The sequence below is a fragment of the Brassica rapa genome, chromosome A07 (genome assembly GCF_000309985.2).
Source record: "Brassica rapa cultivar Chiifu-401-42 chromosome A07, CAAS_Brap_v3.01, whole genome shotgun sequence".
Lineage (NCBI taxonomy): Eukaryota > Viridiplantae > Streptophyta > Magnoliopsida > Brassicales > Brassicaceae > Brassica > Brassica rapa.
In genome coordinates this window covers 11,024,110-11,046,671 of record NC_024801.2, presented here as the reverse complement: position 1 = coordinate 11,046,671, position 22,562 = coordinate 11,024,110, and the positions used below count along the sequence as shown (strand labels likewise).

The 22,562-nt window shown below is 33.7% G+C and overlaps 2 protein-coding genes and 1 non-coding gene across 9 annotated transcripts; all 3 read right to left on the bottom strand.

Moving 5' to 3' along the window:
* Window positions 1-4,114: 4,114 nt before the first annotated feature.
* On the bottom strand, window positions 4,115-9,006 carry LOC103828968. 5 transcript variants are annotated; one of them, XM_009104613.3, is made up of 10 exons: window positions 8,568-9,006; window positions 8,189-8,232; window positions 7,722-7,830; window positions 7,542-7,656; window positions 6,475-7,031; window positions 5,882-6,110; window positions 5,511-5,781; window positions 5,200-5,334; window positions 4,689-5,120; window positions 4,116-4,592 (listed from the first exon to the last, which is right to left on the bottom strand). In XM_009104613.3, exons 1-10 carry the CDS (start codon window positions 8,749-8,751, stop codon window positions 4,317-4,319), a joined length of 2,352 nt encoding a protein of 783 aa, XP_009102861.1. In that variant the 5' UTR covers window positions 8,752-9,006; the 3' UTR covers window positions 4,116-4,316. The 5 variants fall into 5 exon arrangements, with proteins under 5 accessions (XP_033131350.1, XP_009102863.1, XP_009102861.1 ...); XM_018653323.2 differs by having other exon boundaries at window positions 4,116-4,475; XM_009104614.3 differs by having other exon boundaries at window positions 5,200-5,331.
* A 2,040-nt stretch (window positions 9,007-11,046) lies between these two features.
* TRNAS-AGA lies at window positions 11,047-11,128 on the bottom strand. Its single transcript has one exon. It is a non-coding gene; the product is annotated as a tRNA-Ser (tRNA).
* Window positions 11,129-12,717: 1,589 nt separating this feature from the next.
* On the bottom strand, window positions 12,718-17,159 carry LOC103828967 (protein MEI2-like 5). 3 transcript variants are annotated; one of them, XM_009104612.3, is made up of 12 exons: window positions 16,754-17,159; window positions 16,060-16,210; window positions 15,588-15,958; window positions 15,358-15,516; window positions 15,169-15,285; window positions 14,915-15,066; window positions 14,750-14,838; window positions 13,882-14,662; window positions 13,721-13,805; window positions 13,575-13,643; window positions 13,316-13,498; window positions 12,718-13,161 (listed from the first exon to the last, which is right to left on the bottom strand). In XM_009104612.3, exons 2-12 carry the CDS (start codon window positions 16,184-16,186, stop codon window positions 13,084-13,086), a joined length of 2,211 nt encoding a protein of 736 aa, XP_009102860.1. In that variant the 5' UTR covers window positions 16,187-16,210; window positions 16,754-17,159; the 3' UTR covers window positions 12,718-13,083. The 3 variants fall into 3 exon arrangements, with proteins under 3 accessions (XP_009102860.1, XP_009102858.1, XP_009102859.1); XM_009104610.3 differs by having other exon boundaries at window positions 16,060-16,207; window positions 16,754-17,156; XM_009104611.3 differs by lacking the exon at window positions 16,754-17,159 and adding an exon at window positions 16,318-16,364 and having other exon boundaries at window positions 16,060-16,207.
* Window positions 17,160-22,562: the final 5,403 nt, after the last annotated feature.

Genomic DNA, 22,562 nt, shown 5'->3' with positions numbered 1-22,562 from the left:
AAAATCAAGATATAAAACTCACAAATATTTAAATATCTAATGTGAATAATAAATTAACTTCAGATTTAAAATAAACTAAAAGTAAAAGATCATTGTAATAAATTGTTAATAACAGAAATAAACTAACATCAAATCACATCAACTAATTTTGGTTTTCTTTATCATCGTTCACTTCATTTTTTTTAGGTGGCATAGTGAAAAATCTTCATTAAAATATATAAATTACAAATATAAAACTGAAAAAGGAAAACCTAACTTTTTTTTTTGTCAGCACCTAACTTTTTAATTGAAAACTTAGAATATAAAACATAATTTAAAAACTAAAAAAAAAGTAAAAATTATTTATTGGTTCAACCGGTGGTTCAACCGGTATCGGGTTCCGGGGTTTAGTGGGTTTTTGCGGGTTTTTACGGGTTTTTGCGGGTTTCTAAATATTGGATTTTTCATAAAATCCAAACCGATTTTTTTATGGGTCACCGGATTTACCGGTTCAACCGCGGATCCGGGTCGGGTTTCAAAACACTGGTTTTAAGGTAATTAGTTCGATTCGATGAGATAATCAACCAATGGGCCCAACTGATTTACAAAAACCCAATTATTGAGTTATTCCATTGAGTTTTACGGCATAATCTATTGTATTATTTTTGGAATTAACAAAAAAATCTAAGCAATATTGAATGCAAGATTTTTTTTTTTTAAAGAATTCACACACAAACATATATATTATCAACCAGAAAATACTGTTTAATAGACGAAAATCAAAATTTATGAACAATCCTAAAAAAGACACAATATTTTTACATGTTTGAATTGTAATTTTTTCTAAGCAATTTTTACATAAAATTTATACATTCGCAAAAGCGATTACAAATATGTTGAAACGGTAAAGATAAGAAAACATCAAATGTGAAGTTCGTCTTATTTTTCTCTTAAGCACAATACCCCCCCCCGGAAAGTTTTTGTGTTCTCTTTTGTCATCGACATAAGCGATTGCTTAGAGCATGATTAACCCAAATATCCAAATGGGTTTCTAATTTTTTTTTGGCTGATTTAAAAAAAAAAAAATTAAAAAAAAATTAATCGTGGGCCGTCATATGTCAGTGGGGCCCGCACACAGTAAAAAAACCCAACTGCATACGTTTCTTATTTGGCTACATTTGACTCCCTTCTTCCTCGGTTCCCTCATTTTTGTGGGCCCCCGCTCTCCTAAAAACCCCTCTACATACCCGGTTAATGATGCTCTTATGACGCCTATTTTGGGTATTGAAAAACCGCCTACTTTCAGCCTTGCCTGTTAACCGAGAAAACTCATCCATCAATTTCAACTCCAAATGCCATTGCTCCTCCATGAGCTGTAGTTAATGGTGAAGAAGAGGTTCCTGACCTACCAGAATCTCACTCGATTCCTCTACCTCAATTATTGGATTTGCGATTGGGTTACACTCTTTATCTCATTGATCTTTGTGTGTTGATTTAGTTTCTTTCAGATTCAGTGATACCTTTCTCGTCTTAGTATGATTTTTTTTACTGTAGTATGCAACCTTTTTCTTGAATATATTCCAAATTCCATATAAAATGCTTAATCCAAAAACATTAGCCTACGGTCTAAATATAGCATATACTCAATTTCATTAAATTTAATATTCAATACTATATTATTATTAAAAACACAGCCAAATTTTTCTTAATCTTCAATATTCACTAATGGATTTTGCAATGACTCTAGTGATGAGTTTCTACTATTGTGCTCTTGCAAGAATTTAAGTACAAGAACACCATATATAATTGTTTTGTGTTAAGTTCAGTTCAAAATCAAACTTATCAATAATGACTATCTTTATCCTTCCTCTTCTTATAAATACCTCATCATTTTTTCTTCATATTTACAACAGTTCAATTTCTCTTCTTCTTTATATCTCTATTGATAGCTCTCAAAATTCACAAAGAAACTTACAAAGAAGAATATCATCAAGGTTATGAAACACGTCATAAGATGCGTGTCCACCGTAAACACCAAGACGGTAACAATTAATTAAACCATGTTGCAACAATCGGTGTCTTGAAATCTAAAAGAGGCAGCAAAATACTTAAAAATATTGTGAATGCTGAAAAATGGAATTCTAATAACAAGTATATCAATGAGAAAATCTCTGAATATTTTTATTTTTCAAGATGAGAATCGACGCTATAGAAAAATCGTTTGTTCAGATTTCAATAAAGTCAAAATGAAATGAGAAGAAATGTAACAAAACAATGTTTCAATAGAGGAATATCATGTTGATGAGAAAATATTTCTTTATTTGAATGATTGTGAGCAAATACATTTTGTCTATTTTGTTTGTGTTTTATTTGTCTTGGGAGTTCATATTTATAAAATTTTACAATTTAGTAGAAGCTTAACAATCTTCATGTTGAATATGTCGGTTGACAAAAGTGGTGAACTAACGTGGACCGCCATGGCTTTTAAGCACCTACTAGGGCTAGTACGGATCTACCAATCTAACACAACGTAATTACTTAACATTTGATCATTGTATCGTTATATTAAATATTTGATTCATTTTATAGTTTATACAGAAAGCCATTGTAGTCGTTCATATCGTGGTTTTTTCCCAGATGGAATGGATTATTTAGATAACTGATATAAGTAAAATATATACATTTAAATATATCTTCTTGAATGATTCAATGAAAGATCATATCGGCATGCATACGTAGTTTCTTTTCTGCCTAGTTTTGAACAATAGTGTTATTATAATGCACATTCAAAATAGGAAAATTTTCATTCACACATACTTTTAGGCTTTCCATTTACACTCAGACATACTTCTACCATGTAGAATATTTTGTCTCAAACAAATGTCTCTTGTACCCTCCAACTAAAGGACCTAAAAACACAAGTTAACTAAATTACTTTAAAACTCAGATCCAAAAACATAACTTTTTTCTTACTTTTTTCTACAGAAAATCACTTTACTCTTTTACAAACCCTAATTTGATAATTTGTCTCTTTTTTTTTCATCGATTATACTTTTGCAACCAATTGCAGTTGTTGAGGCAGAGACGGAAGTGGTAACGGAGATGGTGGAGAATCATCTTATGGTGGTGGAAGTCATGGTTACGAAAATGGAACTGACGAAAGTGATAGCACAAGGTAAAAATGCATATGGAGGTGTTGTTCGAGGTGGGGCGGTCATGGAAGAGGTGGTTTTATGGTGATGGTGCTTACGGAATTAGTGAAGAAAGAAGACCCATAAGTGGAAATAGATCATAAACCATATGGTACAGAAGAGGTGACGATAGAGAAAGTGGCAGTGGAAAAGCTTATAAAAATGGTTATAGAAGTGATAGTGAGGAAGGATGTGGATATTGTATACAATTATGCATGACCACACTACTCTTGACCACATGGACAGCACACTTCCCCAAAGTCCCTCCAACCATGTGGTTCTCCACCCACACATCATCCAACCAAAGTACTAATCTCCATCGACCACCGGACAAGTAAATGTGTACTTGCTTCAATAATAGTTGTCCAACTTTTTTTTATAAATTTTTTATCTAAGGGTTCCAACCCAATCTCACTATTCAATAAATCTACTAAACTAATACACCCAAAGCAAGTTAACTTTTGGCTATTTTAAGTTTAGTCAGCATCCAACCAAAACTTATCATTTTTCTCATTCACATGAAGAGTAATAAAAGAAAAAAAATTAAAAGTAAGGCACAAAGTACACCTCATGAAAAAAGTGTATCAACATGATAAAGATCCATGAAAAAAATACCCAATAATGTAAACTTCTCTTCAAAATATTGACTTTGACTCCACCGTCACATGCAAGTTTTACTAGTGTAGTACTTGTTAAAATTAGACTGAAAATCTAAAAGATGGATTCAGACATTATTTGGCTCCACAATCCCTCTATTGACTTTTACAGCTGGAGACAAGTTTGTAATTTTCTAACCCGTTTTAAAAGTTATTTAGAAAGATTAAACTTGACATTCAGGGGGAGACTGGACTAAAAGGTTTGGTTTAGTCAAGCTTTGAAATCGTGTTAAGCCCAAAGCTTTAAGATCTTTAAAAAACGTTTAAACACTAAGGCAAGAAAAGAAGAGGCAGATTAAGAAAAATTTCCATTTCTATAAGTTGCATTGATGAAATAGGAATTGCGTGTTCCCTAAGTTAATAGAGGAGGCAAAAGGATGATGATGGTAGTAAAGTAAATACATTCAGAACATATCCATGCCTCGACAGTCGACACACAAACCTCTCTATAACCGAAAGAAGCTGATTAAAACAAACTCACTTTCTTTATTTAGTAAGAGTTTTGCCAGAGCTGCTGGGTTTGGTTCGAGGGCTGACCAGCCTGAGCCCCTGCACCGTCTCTAGGGTTTTGCTGCTGGCGCTCGTGCGACACTTCTGTTTGGGACTGATAGTAATTAGGGTAGCCGTGAGATCCATAATGCTGTTGTTGCTGAGCTTGACGTAGTTGTTGTTGTTGTTGTGCTTGGAGGTTGTAGTAAGTGTTAGCCGGAACACCAGACATGGTTCGAGAACCATGACCGTGATGCCACATTGCCGAGTTTTCGTTCTGAATGGTTAACGCAAGAGGGAAAAAATGTCATGAAAACGGTTCTTGTCTGAAACCAAAAGAAAGTGTAGGGAAGTGACCATAAAGAAATGATACCTGCTGCTGAGGTGCCAAGAGATGATTACTCTCTTTGTATTGAGCATCTTCATAACCCATAGTTGTACCGGGAGGAGCAGACTGTTGGTTAAGAGGGAAGTTTCCAGCGGATCCAACATTAAGAGCTGTTGCAGAGTGAGGCAAATTACTGGGAGAGAGATTAGTCTTGTACTGGGGAAGCAAAGCAGCTAGTTGCTGCTGGTATAAGCTGTTACCAGCAAACGTTTGAGGGAAAGCTGATGGCATGTATGGATAGTTCTGAGGCATTGGAGGATAACCAAGCATGTTTGCAAAGTGTGCTAGCGGGATTGTGGGTTGAGAGTAAGGATGCATTGGAAGCTGTTGCGGAAGAGCTGTTCCAGTTGCCATGTTAGCACCGGGTAAGGTTTGCTGGGTTTGCTGCGTTGCTGGAACTCCACTGCCTCGGAGCGCCTGCAATGTAAAGAATATACTACCTTTCAGTCAAGCAAACAAAACAATACTTGACGATTAACAAACATGACTACTTCACCTCTGGCATGGGAATGCTTTGGCCACCAAGTGATGAAGCATTGTTGTTGTTTCTTGACTGCATAGCATATTGGATTTCAAGCTCCCTCGCATTTTGTGCCAATAAACTGTTGGGAACTGAGTGTGGATACCCCTGCTGAGGTAAAAACAAACAAGAACCAATGTTAGCAATGGCCATTCGAGAATTTCATAGGTATTACTAGCCTCACAAAACTACCTTTCCAGCAAAACTATGAACAGCTAGAATGCAGTAATTAGAAAGCAAGACGAGTTTCCTAAAAAGATATCATAAATAATGCACATTTAGCTTACCATCACATTCGATAACGAAGCAAGATTCTGCATTTGATTCTGTGCATTTATCTGTGAGGCATCATATGCAGTATTCAGCTGCTGCTTCGCATACCCTGGCTCAGACTGAGCAAATGCGTACTGGTTCTCCTGAGCAGTCTCGGAGTTTTCTTGTTTCAGAACCTCTGGCCTAGATTCCAAAGAATCATCATAGTTTCCAGCGGCAGGTGCGTGGCCCATATTTCCATTAGCTGTACTTCCAAGATGTTCATCTCCATAGAACTCAGTATTTCTGAAAAAAAACAAGGATTGATCATTAGGTAAAATAAGAGATAAACAAGAAACCCACAATATATTTTGGGAAAAGGATATCATCAGTTGTAATTGGATACCTAGCATCTGAATGTTCGACCTGTTGAGCTACATCAGGAGTCTCTTCTGCGTTGTTGCTCAAAGTCATTGATCCAAAACTTCCAAAACTTAATTGGGAGCATTCTTTTGTATGGATCAGTAAATGATTTGGAATAAGAACAGCAGGTCTATCCTCTTCATGCGAGGCTTCTTGATCATCTACGGTTAGTTGTTGCAACTCCGCCGAACCAGATGAAACCTCATCTTCATCTGAAAAGTAATAATGAGACAATGAATAAGATATAATCAAGAACGCCAAAAGATCCTCTCACATGCTACTCATTTTCAAGCTTTTATTTTGCAGAACTTGCAATGTTAAGCAATCAACTCTACCACCAAAAGCTATTAAAGAGAATAAAACAGAACAGGCAAAGTATAGTTTCAGAACAAACCAAATAGCAAAGAAGCTTTCATCCACCCTAGGCACACTACTAGCAAACGACTAGCAATCACTACTATTGTCATTCACAGCCTAAGTCCAGAGAGTGCTCACATAAAAATCAGACAAACACACACTAAAGTTTATATCCGAGATAAGCAAAAAAGAAACATATATACAGATTGAAGATATTACCTTTGTGGTGCTCTACAGGATGGCTCTGCGTCTGATATGTGTACTGATTATCTTTAAATTCAGACGAAACTCCAGAGTCATCTTCTTGGACATTTCTACCATTAACCGAGTCATGCTGCACATGATCGACTCCAAGATTCTCAGAAGGGCCATTTTCAGCTAAATGTATATCTCCTAACCGGTCACTCAGATGCTGATCTACTCTATCGGATTGGAGATCAGCTGGACTACTGCAGATCTCTGACTCTACTGGTGCTACCGATACAGAAGATGTATTAGGAGCCTGTGGCTTTTCAATCGATGGCCATTCGTCTTTGACAGGGACCTGGTGATTTGCATTAGCTTCATTCTCGTGATTAATCTCAGAGTGTGTATTGACATTTTGTTGTAAGTTTTTTGTCTTGTTCTGTGGTCTGCCCATCTTCACAATGTCAGCCATAGACATCTTGCCTGGAGCTCCGAACCAGGCAGTTTGATGTCCAGAAGCAGACTGTGATGATGATATTCCATCGCCAGAGGGAGCAGATGGTAATTTGTTTTCTGTGACAACAGAATCACTGCAAAAGATATGCACCATGGATCAGAAACCTGCACAGCCCAAATGGAAATATGTACAAAAAGACTTGAAGAGAAGAAATATCATATTCTCACACTTACAAGTTACAACTACACTCAGCATGTAAAACCTTTTCAGTGCTTCTAGTTAATCAAATATACATGAAGAAGAATTGAATAGAGTTATAAATCTCAGATCTTTCAGAGTTTAAAGACTTGCAGGTAAACCAATCAAACTAATTGTTTTATTCTACTACATACCTAAGCCATAGGTCATATAGAAACTTTAAGCAGATAAAGCTTTGTTTACAAAGAAGGACAAGGACATATTCCTTAAGCACATCATTTTGGGATTCCACGAAATGGATTCTACCAACACAATCATTAACTAAATGGGTAAAATATGAAACCAATTATCTGATTCAATATGAAGCACACGGAACTTCCATTGAATATTTCAATTTGCATCCAAACTCCCAACTGCAAAAGAAAGAGACCAGGCAAGGGAAAACCTGTGTGGTGTCTGATGGTGGTTTGCCACTCCAGAGGCAGAAGACCAAGAACCTGCGTGACCCTGGGTTCCACTCTTTTTCTTGTCTGTAGATTTCCCCTGGAAGTTTCCAGAACCTGAAACACATAATAAGCATGAATCCTATGGTTAAAATATGTATACAAGAGATCGAAATTTATACCAGTAGAGCTGAAATGGCTAGATCCAGTATAACGATCAGAAGCACCTCTACCACCACGGTTGTATGTGTTATAAGTACCACGCAGCCGGGAATCCGGTATATCCCTTGTCTGAAGAACAGAAATAAAAGACTTCAAAAAAACTCGCCAAAGTAAACAAAAATGATAAGTAGATAAACCTAGAATCCATTTAATTCCAACAAAACATCTAAGGTCAGGACTCAGGTGCTACATGAAGACAGCTAGTAAGAAAGCGTTTGACGGGAGTAAGTAGTAGTTCTCTCAGCAATGAAAACATAAATTGCTACAATATTTTGATACCATTAGACGTGTCAATGTAAAGATTGTGACTAGAAGCAGACGATAATACTAATACACCAACTCGTTTGCATTTAAAAATGCCAGCACTGGACACAGAAAGCACACAAGACATTTAGAACTGAGAAGACGAGTTTGAGCAATGACTCACCTCTTTCTTCTTTTCTTTTTTGCTCTTCACCTCGTGAAAAGGATCTGTGTAGAGAAAAAAAAAAACAAAGTATCAATCAATATCATTAATAATAGACGCCAACTGTTACAAAGACTTCCTAACTATCACAAGAAAGCAAGAAAACAAAAAAACGAACTTTCACCAAAGTAACAAAAGAACAAAACTTTCATTAGAAAGTATGAAAGAAAAAGACCTTCAACAGGAAATGGTGAAACAGCTTTAGACATTTTTGCACAAAAAACATAAAGCAAAACAGTTGGTTCTGTCGGAATCAATTAACACCCGAATAGTAGAAACCATAAATAAAGTCAGTTAATTTTCGATTAAAACCTCGTGGGGGAAACATCAAAGAAAATACCTTGAGAGAGGAGGCGATGAACGGCTTCGTTAGGATCCATATTACACTCTTTGAGCATAGCGTAGATCTCAGCCTCAGGGGAGTTTACAATCTCCTTCAAGCTCTGCACTATTTTTCTACACCCAGACGGAATATCATTTCTCCCTCCGCCGCCGCCGAGGCTGACCTTGCTGCTGCTGCTCATCTTGTCAGTCGCGAGAATACGAAGAAGAGAGGAGGTAGGGGAAGGCCAAGAAGATATATCTCTGTAGAAGGAAACCCTTTCTCTCTCGAGAGAGATATTGAATAGTGTTTTTTCTTTTCTTTTCTTTTCAAAATTGTTAAAATTACTGGACCGTTTACTTACGGTGGTTCTCTTGTCTTAACCAAGCGTTTCTAAATTAAACCGAACTCAATTAAAGCTGTGACGCATATTGAAGCGGCGTCTATTTCCTCTGCGGATCCAACGGCTACGATTCAGTTCTCCTGCTAAAATAGTAAAAAGGAGTATATTAAACAATAGATTTTTATCAAAACAGAAAAAACACACACAATAGATGTTACTTGTAAGGTGTAACAGAGGGTGTCTGTAACAACCCGATCCCCCGGCGTCCGACCGGGGTTATCGAAGGGGCGTTATGGACACGTGTCTACTCATTTAGACAACCCTACGTGTCCCGTTACTGGTCCCGAGAGACGAGCGCATAACCTTCTTTGAAAATACCGTCACACCCACATCCATATACTTCTACTTACAGTCCTGCGCACAAGGAAAAAATGGAAATGGAGGGGGTGAGCAACAAGTTACTCAGTGAAGTGGCTCTAGACCAGCCTGCCCGCATGACACTCTATACTACTCTATGCGGGAACTAGGACTGACTAGCCACTACAATCAGTTAATGCATTTTATCATTTCCTATCACCATCTGTAATTTCTACACACACTTCCATTCACTTCTAACAACCTAGTAATCAATCGATACAATGATCTCACTCATTGCCACACACGCCATCCCTAGACTTAACCGACTCATCTTACCAGTCCGACTAAATCCTATGACTTCTTTAACTTCCTGTACCCGACCATGAGCTAAAACCCTACAATGCATATCCTTTTCGTCTTTTCCTCTTTTCATCTTTTCCTCTTTTCCTCTTTTCCTCAGTGGGTAGCCCCCCACTAGGCTTCTACCCCATACTCATGTGGATTCGCCACATCTCCTATGGGTGCCTCCATATTCATGTGGATTCGCCACATCTCCTATGGATACCTAGCGTGGACTACTTACCCCACCTACTTTCCTTAGACTCTCTATATGCTTTCCCACCCATGCTTAACCTTAACAACGTTCTTTCATACTTTTACTTATCCTTTCACTTCCTTATCGCTTTCACTTAACCCTTTCCATTCCCAATTACTTCCCCTTTTCATTTCTACTTGTACTTGGACTCAATCACTAGACGCCACCCGTTATCGGTGTCACACACAATACACATCGCATTCAAGTTCTACTTCAATAACTTTTATAATCATTGTTCATCTATCACCCTAGCATTTATTTCTCTCTAGCATCCTAACTTCAATCGCAACCACACATGGGACATCACAACCAAGCAACCAAGTATCAGCTACCAATCAGCCATTACCACAACAATTCAATTCAGTTCATCAAGTCCCATTTATCAATATGAGGGTTCTTATGCATCATGATTCATTCCTCTATCATCCTAGCAATACCATGTACTATCAACCTAACTCCCAAACAGGGTCTAATCAACCCAACTCCAACATATAGGAGTATACAGAACCATGAAAGAAGGTTGGGTTCGAAACACTCCACCTTAGTCTTAGATCTGGATCTGGATCTGGAAACGAGGATTGAGAAGGTTGAGATCTGGTCAGCACCACCACTTCACGGCGCCGGCGAGAGGGAGAGAGAGAGAGAGCGTGCGACGGCAAGGAGAGAGAGAGGGTGACGGCGAGGAGAGAGAGAGAGAGAGCGACGCGCGGGAGAGAGAGAGAGGAGAGAGAGAGGCGGCGCAGGAGAGAAGGAGAGAGAGCTCGACGGCTAGGGTTTTCGACCTCCGGGAATTCTCTGCAGAGCTTCGCTTCAGATTTGTGATGAGGCAGGAAGGGAGACTGCATCTCTTTTTATAGTAAAGGGAAGGGGAAGCCCTAGGGTTTTGCCAAATGGGCCGTAGAGAAGCCCATATTCTTTGGGAAATTTTATGGGCCAGGAACCGGGCCGTTACAGTGTCTATCTCTGAACTCTCTCTCAGGTGTAATCCAATTTCAAACGTATGCTCAAATACTAGCCTGTCCATTTGTTCTTCTTAGTGTTCTCTAAGTTCAAGAGAACATCAACAAAATTTGGTCTGTTTTGGACCCTACTTGCTCCAATAATTAAATAAATAAAAAAAAGGAGCAACTAGCGGATGTAACTAAAAGAGCAAAACAGTAAAAAAGTGAGCACGGAAGAGAGTCAAAGTTATAAAAATAAGACGTGAACGGCAGGATTCGAACCTGCGCGGGCAGAGCCCACATGATTTCTAGTCATGCCCGATAACCACTCCGGCACGTCCACTTATGTTCAACTGTTTCTTCATTTAAATATATTTAGATTAGTACTCAAATATGCTCTTATACTGCTTCAGGTAAAGGAAGCTGTCGCTTCTCAGCATCATCAGGAACAGTCGGGTATGTTTCTTTTTCCACTAAGTTAACGTCTTAACCTGCCCAGAGAAATGTGAGAACAAAACAAAGTAATACTAATATATCTATGCTGAATGCAGCACAAGCCCGCCATGTCAACTAAGTCCACCAGATTTAAACTCCCCACCTTCTAATTCTACATTCCTACCGCCAATAACTACTTCAACTACAGTCATACCTGGTTCTAGACCCAACGGCGTGGGATACTGGTGCCACTGCTCAGGCAAAATTATCTTTGAATCCAGGACCTTACTCTCATCATATGTTCTCTTTCTATAATTCATATTGGGAAATATATTTATTTATCCCCTATATATATTATTTGAGAAACATTGCAATATTTTTTTGTAGTCACGTGTCATCACTACAATGATTCTTAGAATCCTTAGAGAAATAGGTTGGTCCATCTAAATATATAATAAGCTTTTTATTAAACCACAATAAATACATTATTAATGTGTTTCATTATTTCCTTAAATAAGATTACGGAATTGCCTAATGTGGCTAAAGTATATATGACAATTAATGATTTTGAATAATAAAGATTTGATAAAAATAAGTGTGTATTATAATTATATTTGTTTAATTTTAAGCTATTAAAGTAAATTAAACAATCATAGTAACCATATAATAAAAACTAAAAAAATTATTTATATATTATATTTTGAACTTTTAAAAACGAGTATAAATTACTAAAACTGTTAAAAGTTTCACATTCAAATTTTGTGATCTATGATTTAAAACTTTTGTTATGACATGATACAAATAATTAAAAAAATAATATAAGTTGAAAGTCTCATTTAATAAGTATCAAAAATAAAAGATATATAAATATATGTATCATTTTAAATTAAACTATATGCCATATAAAAATACATAAATATCTTAATTTTAAAATTTACTTTGAACATTTTTTTGATAAAAAATTTGAAAAAATATTGACAACTTAATTTTTTAAAATATTATAAATTACATAAACCATTAATTCCACAGTGAAAATTTTGTTATCACTAATTTAGACTTTTTGCTATAACAGATACAAATGATAAAAAAAAATATGAGCAAAAAACATCATCTAATAAATATTAATATTAAAATATACCATATATGTTACTATCATTTAAATTTAATTATATATCATATCAAATAGAAAAAAATAGTTTTTCGATTTATATAATTTATTTATATGTTCGCACAAATTTAATTATATAAGTAGTAGATAATGATTTTTTTTATTCAATATATATTTATTTATTTCATAATATGTTATAAACAAATAATATATAAAATAATATATATATATAATGTTCATCCCGTGCAAGGCGCGGATCTTAACCTAACCTAGTTAGGAATTATTACAAAATCAAAGTGCTTATGTTATATACATTCTTGTAGTAACATGAAGGATTATCTTGTCTCCACAGTTTGAGTATAAAAATACTTAGCGAGCGGTTAAAATAATTTAGACATGAAATCTTTTTTTAAGACAGAGACTTGTGAAAGTAGTCTGTTTTTCTTACTGTACAAACTGCCAAAGCTTTGTTTAACAAAAGCAACAAAGAGTCACACAGAGAGTTACAACATAATATACCCACATAGAACCGAGAATTCATGGTTTCTTAATATACACATACTCCATGAAACCAAAAAAGAAAAATATAGTAGATAGATACTCCAGCTGCAGCATTTAAAACCCGCAAATCGAAAAACACACTTTGCAGGGTCCCCCGCATCAGTTAACGCTGCCTTTCACCTATATATGTACGGTTGAAAATTAGTACTTCAAAACAGCCATGACCACAACACCTAGTCTTCTTTACTCTTGTGTCACCACTTCTCTCTACCACCATCATCATTAAGCTCAGAGTCACGGAGATCCACACTCTTAGTTTCCTTACCGATAACCTATAAAGGACAAAAGAAACACCATATCTTCCTCAACCCCCGTAACAAGTCTAATAGATCATCTCCAGCTGTTATCCAGTATTAACTTCCTTAGGGATTATCTGGACTGTAGTTGTTTCAGACCAAAGAATAATGTTTTAAAAACAGGCTTTACCTGTTGAACAGACTCTGAACTGTTAGGTGTGTCGAAGATGATTGGACGGCAACGCATGTCTTCATTCATCAAGCTTGAGTTCTGAAAATGGCTTATAAGAGCACATTTTCCTTGTATCCGAGCGTAAGCCAATGATGCTACTTTCTCACTGTTGAACTTCTCCCACTTCTTCCCGTTAAACGCCTGCACATACATTGAGCTCATCTTAACTGAATTTAATAGTACTTTGAAGCAAAGCAGATAGAGAGAGATGGGAGACCTCGTAAAATGGAATGATGAGATCTGGAGAGAGAATGTTGATGAACGCATAGCCAACATTGCATTTGTTCTGCAAGACCATCAAGATTCATTAACCGCTCATTTTAATCAGTCAGTGAATCTGTATTGATGAGTCTTCTTTTTTACCTTAAAATCAATGGGCAGATACAGAAAGTTGTAAGTTCCTTGGTTCTTTTCATCAATCGCTGCTAACAACATCTTTGACGTGTATCTGTTGATAAACGGCATGAAACAAAGTTAGTTATATTCAGCAAGAATTAGCGGTAGAAAAAATGAAAAAAGCTTACTTGTTTGGAATGTTCTTGATCATCAAGGTAGTCCGAGAATCCTCTCCGTTCATAATTTTCTCCAAATCAAGCTGAAACTGCTTCCTGCTTTCCACCTGGCTCGAATAGTTCTCGACTCTACGCGCCCTTTCATTCTCATACAAACCATCAAAGCCAGAGGTGGTGAACCGTCCCGGGTTTAAGAGGCTGATGAATCTTGGTGAAGACATCATTCTGTACTCGACCATGACCCCATGACTTGCCATTTTTGACGGGAAGCTTCCACCGTTGAGACCAAAAGAGTTCATGAACATAGTGTCCTTTGAAGACTCTGGGAAGAATCCAAAACGCTTTTCAAGAGGAACACCAGATGGTGCAGACCCAACGTTGAGATGATGATGCGGAGATGGAACAGACCGGCGTACATGAGCTGAGGAGAACGGAATGCCACTGGATGATGTTGACCATACAGAAGCGTTTGAAGGTTCAGAGCGTGAGTTAGGACTTCCCCAGAGAAACTCTGATCCTGACAACGTCTCAATGCCACCTCCATTTGAGATCAAAGGACCAGAAGGTGAAACATTCCCAGCGTACTTGTTATCCATCTTTGTCTCTTGGAAGACGTTGCTACCGGTCTGAGCTCTACCGATGGGTGCAAGCTTGGAGCCTGGTGCTTGTGAGTTTGGAGCAGAAGACAAACCAGACAAGTTGCTGTTCCTTGTAGGACTAAACCCGAAAACAGGTGACCTGCTCATTACACTTTGAAGCGGGCTACCCTCAACAGGATTCTTCATCCAGGTACCTGCCACCACATCAAACAGTGTTAGCCTTTAAAGGATGTCAAAGTTACACCTTTGTTTCAAGAGAAGCATAAAGTTTATAAACTCACTTGGGGGAGAGTTTGCCATTGGTGAACCAAGCAGTGGTAGGTAATGCAAATCATCATCCTCAAGTTCTTGGTTAAGTTGCAACATCAAGCTAGAAAGATCAAATATATATAGTCAGAAGAAATATCATACTGAATGTGACGACTCAAAGAAAGAAAGATACAAACCTTCGGCGAGCTCCTCCAGGGCGACTAGGTTCAACTTTTATACGTTTACCAGCAATCTCACACCTATTCAAAGCCTTTAATGCTGCTTCAGCATCTCGAACATCGTAAAACTCAACGAACTTGTGATGCCACTTGTGCGGTGTTTCCCTTATCTGCTTTTCAGTAGGAAAGAAACAACAGCACTTAACATGAATGTTTGTTTTCTTCCAAACGTTCTGATATGAGAAAAAGATAAAGAGAAAGATATGTATCACCTCTTTGATCTCGCCATGAACACCAAATATTACATACAAGTCATCGTTAGTTATTGAAGGATCCAGGTTAAAAACCACTAACGTCCCCTGATTCATATCCTTCTCAGCTGGATTATCCTACAGATCAGATACACATTAGAGCAGCAACAAGAAAAGTGGAGAATTATATACAAAAAGACACTAGTGAACCTTGGGAATTGAGAAGTGAATATCCAACTTTCTACGTCTTAATGGCTTGTTCTGTAACGACCGCATAGCCATTAGAGCAGCACGGATGTCATAATAAGATATCATTACAAATCCCCTATGCTTACAAGTAGTGTAGAGCGTCCTAATGTCACCGTATTGCTGCCACACATCACCAAAATATAACCGATCAGTGTCTGTCGAGTAAGTTTGTTATAGTGTAGAGAAGTTACCTCAAAGAGAGTCTTGAGCTCGGAGTCCTCTACATTGCTGTTAATGTTCCGGACAAACAATGTCCTGGAGGGATGTTCACCATAAGGATGCTCGCCAGTAACCGTTCCCGTTCCAGCAAGGCTTGGAATGGATAACCTTGGAGGACCCCCACTCATGCTAAAGCACTCTCGAGAATCAGTGTCAAGTTCCATTCCTCCTCCACTACCGAAAAGATCATAATCATCAGGAGAATCTGGTATCTGGGTAAGGTCAAGATCATCCATCATCCCTGTCAGAAGATCCTCTTCATCAGGGAGCATGTTTCCAAAGGGATGAGAAGCAGCCGCATCATCTGTGAATGAGAAACCATATCTGCTGTCACTTGATTGCACTGCAGAGAAGCAAAACATGTAAGCGACAGAGAGAGAGAGGGGGAGAAGATATGTGTTTATATAGCATATAATAATGAGTTAAGGGGACTTGTTTTTATACGTTTTGCATAGGGAATAAGAGGTAAAGAAGTGGAGAACAAAGAAGAATCAGTGGGGAGATGGTTGTGGCGACCAAATCTAGAGGGAAGCCCCCAAGCTCCAGCTACTTCTTCTTGTGGGATATCCATTCAGTAAGTTACTTCTTTAATCTGCTAATTGAAGGTCAAACACACACATTAGGTCTCCTTTATTCAAGCTGGAACTAGATACATTAGAGATACAACTTTGAAAATCAAGAGACAAGAGTGTGTAAGTGTACCCATAAGAAAATCTCAAGTCATGAGTTGAAAAATTAACATGCAAGCAAGAAAGATTGATTTAAGGAAGCAATCAAAACCCACAAACAAACAAAAGCTTGATCAATACGAGAGTAACAACAAACTCTCTGCAAGCAAAAGCTCAAAGCTTTTAATCAAGCATGAAGTAAATAAATCAAATTTACATGGCATGAAAGTAATCTTCTCTTTTTTTTTTTTTTGCTCTTGAAGAAAGTCTAAAAAATTGAGTAATTTGACTATAGCAAAAATGTCAAATGATTGAAGCTTTAGCATGATCAAACGCTCAGAACCAGGCTGTTTCCGGATCATCAAAAGCTGAGACTTTTCAGACACAGTATTGATCGATAAAAAGTTGAGACTTTTTTAACGAATAAAAACCCTGTAGAGAAATAAACATTCAATTCGAAGAGGTGATACCTGAAAATGTGAAGTTACCAACACCAACGACGATGATCACGATACAGAGAGTATCCAGAGAAATAGATTCTCGCTACCACTAACAAAGAAAGAGAGGGAGGAAGGAAGGAAGAAAAACTGGATTTTTCTTGGGGGGGTTTAATAGCGAATAAAACAAAAACAGAGTGTGGGAAAGTATCAAAAGACAGAAAGGGTGAGGTGAGATTTGATTGGTTGGGCTCAAAGATGTTTTTCTTAAACTCTTATTTAAACATGATTTTGACACTTTTTAAACATGATTTTGACTCCCTATGTATTTATTTATCTTTTATTATCCATTAATGTGTTCTAATTAATCGAACTATATTTTTTAACCGCGCTACGCATTGATAAGATATTATATGTATTTCTCAATTCTAAAAAAATAATGTATAATATTGTATTACATTATTCAAAGAATATAAAATAAAACTACATAACATAAATATATTTTTTAAATTTTCTTTGTGAAAATCATTATGTTGTTTGATTGTTGTACTTGATTCACATATTTGCATAGTTATTTGTGATAGATGAATAACTATATTATTATTATCAGTAAATAATATATCTTTATTATATAATATAAAAAAATAAAATTATTAACTTTTAAAACAAACTTGTCTCATGTGGGGACTCGGTTATAGACATATCATATTCGAATGAGACATTTTTACAGTTATCAATTTTCTTAACAGTCAAGAAACAAATCTGAATATCAAAACAATATCTCATACTATCTCTTTGTGGAATAGCTGCTCTGAAGAAATTGAATTTAGACATCAAAAATGACTGGAAATGGATGTGCAGATGTGTTTTCTAAGTCAGCTTTACAAAGTACTATTCATAGTTCATATATCATTTATGTCCATCATTTCTTAAACATCCTGAAATAACTGATGCTAATTAATAATAAACTTTTGGCTGGAAAAAAAAATCAAATTTTTCTAATTATCGTTTAATTTATCAAACTAATATATATGTATTTCTCAATTCTAAAAAAATAATGTATAATATTGTATTACATTATTCAAAAAATATAAAATAAGACTACATAACATAAATATATTTTTTTAATTTTTTTTGTGGAAATCATTATGTTGTTTGATAGTTGTATTTGATTCACATATTTTCATAGATATTTGTGATAGATGAATAACTATATTTTTATTATCAGTAAATAATATATATTTATTATATAATATAAGAAAAATGAAATTATTTATTTTTTAAACAAAGTTGTCTCATGTTGGGGATTCAGTTATAGACATATAATATTCGAAGGAGATATTTTTACAGTTATCAATCTTCTTAACAGTCAAGAAACAAATCTGAATATCAAAACAATATTTCATACGATATCTTTGTGGAATAACTGCTTTGAAGAAATTGAATTTAGGCATCAAAAATGATTGGAAATAATGTGCAGATGTGTTATCTAAGTCAGTTTTACAAAGTACTACTATTCATAGTTCATCTATCATTAAAGTCCATCCTTTCTTAAACATTTTGAAATAACTGATACTAATTAATAATAAACTTTTAGCTGACAACAAAAATCATATTTGTCTAATTATCGCTTAAATATTTTATTAATATTGTCTAAGAAGCTTTCAATTGATATCATAGTTTATTTTTTATTGGTTTTTTTTGTTAATTTTAGAGTTTTTTGTATTTAAGATTTTTTTCCATATTAAGCTTATATTTCTTTCACATAATATACATATATATATATATATATATATATGTCATAAAAATTACCATCAAATCAGTTTTACTTATTTATTATTTTGTTTATAATGAAAATACACTTTTTAAATAATTTAATTTAAAATAAAATTATAGATTAATTTGTTGTATTCTAACAATTTGATTGATTTAATTAATTTGCTTTGGTGGATAACTTAAAAAGTTTTCATATGAATCGGGGTAAGCAAACTTATGTTGTTATATTATATTTATTTGTGTATATGTAATCTATATATAATGCTAGTGTAATAAAGAAAGAACATTATTTTTTTGTAACTTCAAAATGATACATTATTAAAATTTGAAATTAATCAAAATTGAATAAAATGGTAATTAAATAAATCTAATTATTTTTTATCCTTAAATAATATTTTATTAAGACATTAGAGAACTATGTTTTGAGTTGTTTTGTCAAAATTGTACAAAAATTTATGTTTTTTCATATTTGTCACGAAAATTTATATGTTAACTTATTTTACAAAATTCTTAACTTTGTCACGAAAACAAAAATCTATGCTTTTTCATATTTGTCAATGTTCTCACACTTTCAAAGAATATATTAGCTTAGTCACTTACTTATTTTTTTTACAAAACAAAGTATCGAAGTCTTGAAAGTTGAATCCATATTATTGTAAATGTACATAAGAGTTTGTGATTACATATTTAGTGTTGCTTGTATATTTGTCCAAGAAAGTTTCAATGGCTTAGTGGTGTATGCCCTATATTCATGTCATACTAACCCGGGTTCGGTCCTTTCCTTTATATTGTTTTTTTTTTTTTCCGAAAAAGTAAATGAGATGACGTGACAACTTCGAACTCTTTGATTGGACGATTTTTTATGCCTACGTAGACACTCTAAGAGGAGCTTATATCCTCCTTTTAGTATAGTATTTTCTTTGTGAAAATCATTATGTTGTTTGATTGTTGTACTTGATTCACATATTTGCATAGTTATTTGTGATAGATGAATAACTATATTTTTATTATCAGTAAATAATATATATTTATTATATAATATAAAAAAATAAAATTATTAACTTTTAAAACAAACTTGTCTCATGTGTAGAATCAGTTATAGACATATCATATTCGAATGAGACATTTTTACAGTTATCAATTTTCTTAACAGTCAAGAAACAAATCTGAATATCAAAACAATATCTCATACTATCTCTTTGTGGAATAGCTGCTCTGAAGAAATTGAATTTAGGCATCAAAAATGACTGGAAATGGATGTGCAGATGTGTTTTCTAAGTCAGCTTTACAAAGTACTATTCATAGTTCATATATCATTTATGTCCATCCTATTTTTTTGTCCATCATTTCTTAAACATCTTGAAATAACTGATGCTAATTAATAATAAACTTTTGGCTAGCAAAAAAAATCAAATTTGTCTAATTATCGTTTAATTTATCTAACTAATATATATGTATTTCTCAATTCTAAAAAAATAATGTATAATATTGTATTACATTATTCAAAAAATATAAAATAAGACTACATAACATAAATATATTTTTTTAATTTTCTTTGTGGAAATCATTATGTTGTTTGATAGTTGTATTTGATTCACATATTTGCATAGATATTTGTGATAGATGAATAACTATATTTTTATTATCAGTAAATAATATATATTTATTATATAATATAAGAAAAATGAAATTATTTATTTTTTAAACAAAGTTGTCTCATGTTGGGGATTCAGTTATAGACATATAATATTCGAAGGATATATTTTTACAGTTATCAATCTTCTTAACAGTCAAGAAACAAATCTGAATATCAAAACAATATTTCATACGATATCTTTGTGGAATAACTGCTTTGAAGAAATTGAATTTAGGCATCAAAAATGATTGGAAATAATGTGCAGATGTGTTATCTAAGTCAGTTTTACAAAGTACTACTATTCATAGTTCATCTATCATTAAAGTCCATCCTTTCTTAAACATTTTGAAATAACTGATACTAATTAATAATAAACTTTTAGCTGACAACAAAAATCATATTTGTCTAATTATCGCTTAAATATTTTATTAATATTGTCTAAGAAGCTTTCAATTGATATCATAGTTTATTTTTTATTGGTTTTTTTTGTTAATTTTAGAGTTTTTTGTATTTAAGATTTTTTTCCATATTAAGCTTATATTTCTTTCACATAATATACATATATATATATATATATGTCATAAAAATTACCATCAAATCAGTTTTACTTATTTATTATTTTGTTTATAATGAAAATACACTTTTTAAATAATTTAATTTAAAATAAAATTATAGATTAATTTGTTGTATTCTAACAATTTGATTGATTTAATTAATTTGCTTTGGTGGATAACTTAAAAAGTTTTCATATGAATCGGGGTAAGCAAACTTATGTTGTTATATTATATTTATTTGTGTATATGTAATCTATATATAATGCTAGTGTAATAAAGAAAGAACATTATTTTTTTGTAACTTCAAAATGATACATTATTAAAATTTGAAATTAATCAAAATTGAATAAAATGGTAATTAAATAAATCTAATTATTTTTTATCCTTAAATAATATTTTATTAAGACATTAGAGAACTATGTTTTGAGTTGTTTTGTCAAAATTGTACAAAAATTTATGTTTTTTCATATTTGTCACGAAAATTTATATGTTAACTTATTTTACAAAATTCTTAACTTTGTCACGAAAACAAAAATCTATGCTTTTTCATATTTGTCAATGTTCTCACACTTTCAAAGAATATATTAGCTTAGTCACTTACTTATTTTTTTTACAAAACAAAGTATCGAAGTCTTGAAAGTTGAATCCATATTATTGTAAATGTACATAAGAGTTTGTGATTACATATTTAGTGTTGCTTGTATATTTGTCCAAGAAAGTTTCAATGGCTTAGTGGTGTATGCCCTATATTCATGTCATACTAACCCGGGTTCGGTCCTTTCCTTTATATTGTTTTTTTTTTTTCCGAAAAAGTAAATGAGATGACGTGACAACTTCGAACTCTTTGATTGGACGATTTTTTATGCCTACGTAGACACTCTAAGAGGAGCTTATATCCTCCTTTTAGTATAGTATTTTCTTTGTGAAAATCATTATGTTGTTTGATTGTTGTACTTGATTCACATATTTGCATAGTTATTTGTGATAGATGAATAACTATATTTTTATTATCAGTAAATAATATATATTTATTATATAATATAAAAAAATAAAATTATTAACTTTTAAAACAAACTTGTCTCATGTGTAGAATCAGTTATAGACATATCATATTCGAATGAGACATTTTTACAGTTATCAATTTTCTTAACAGTCAAGAAACAAATCTGAATATCAAAACAATATCTCATACTATCTCTTTGTGGAATAGCTGCTCTGAAGAAATTGAATTTAGGCATCAAAAATGACTGGAAATGGATGTGCAGATGTGTTTTCTAAGTCAGCTTTACAAAGTACTATTCATAGTTCATATATCATTTATGTCCATCCTATTTTTTTGTCCATCATTTCTTAAACATCTTGAAATAACTGATGCTAATTAATAATAAACTTTTGGCTAGCAAAAAAAAATCAAATTTGTCTAATTATCGTTTAATTTATCTAACTAATATATATGTATTTCTCAATTCTAAAAAAATAATGTATAATATTGTATTACATTATTCAAAAAATATAAAATAAGACTACATAACATAAATATATTTTTTTAATTTTCTTTGTGGAAATCATTATGTTGTTTGATAGTTGTATTTGATTCACATATTTGCATAGATATTTGTGATAGATGAATAACTATATTTTTATTATCAGTAAATAATATATATTTATTATATAATATAAGAAAAATGAAATTATTTATTTTTTAAACAAAGTTGTCTCATGTTGGGGATTCAGTTATAGACATATAATATTCGAAGGATATATTTTTACAGTTATCAATCTTCTTAACAGTCAAGAAACAAATCTGAATATCAAAACAATATTTCATACGATATCTTTGTGGAATAACTGCTTTGAAGAAATTGAATTTAGGCAT

Bases quoted from the DNA above. Each gene is read 5' to 3' on its own strand.
- LOC103828968 (XM_009104613.3), bottom strand. From the start codon at position 8,751: ATGAGCAGCAGCAGCAAGGTCAGCCTCGGCGGCGGCGGAGGGAGAAAT. The intron at 7,032-7,541 runs GTTTTCCCTTGC...TATCTTTTGCAG, and splicing joins CACCATCAGACACCACACAG to TGATTCTGTTGTCACAGAAA. The intron at 5,121-5,199 runs GTGAAGTAGTCA...TTTACATTGCAG, and splicing joins AAAGCATTCCCATGCCAGAG to GCGCTCCGAGGCAGTGGAGT.
- LOC103828967 (XM_009104612.3), bottom strand. From the start codon at position 16,186: ATGGATATCCCACAAGAAGAAGTAGCTGGAGCTTGGGGGCTTCCCTCT. The intron at 13,806-13,881 runs GTAAGCTTTTTT...GTTTATCAACAG, and splicing joins ATCAAGAACATTCCAAACAA to ATACACGTCAAAGATGTTGT. The intron at 13,644-13,720 runs GTAAAAAAGAAG...ATGGTCTTGCAG, and splicing joins ATCTGCCCATTGATTTTAAG to AACAAATGCAATGTTGGCTA.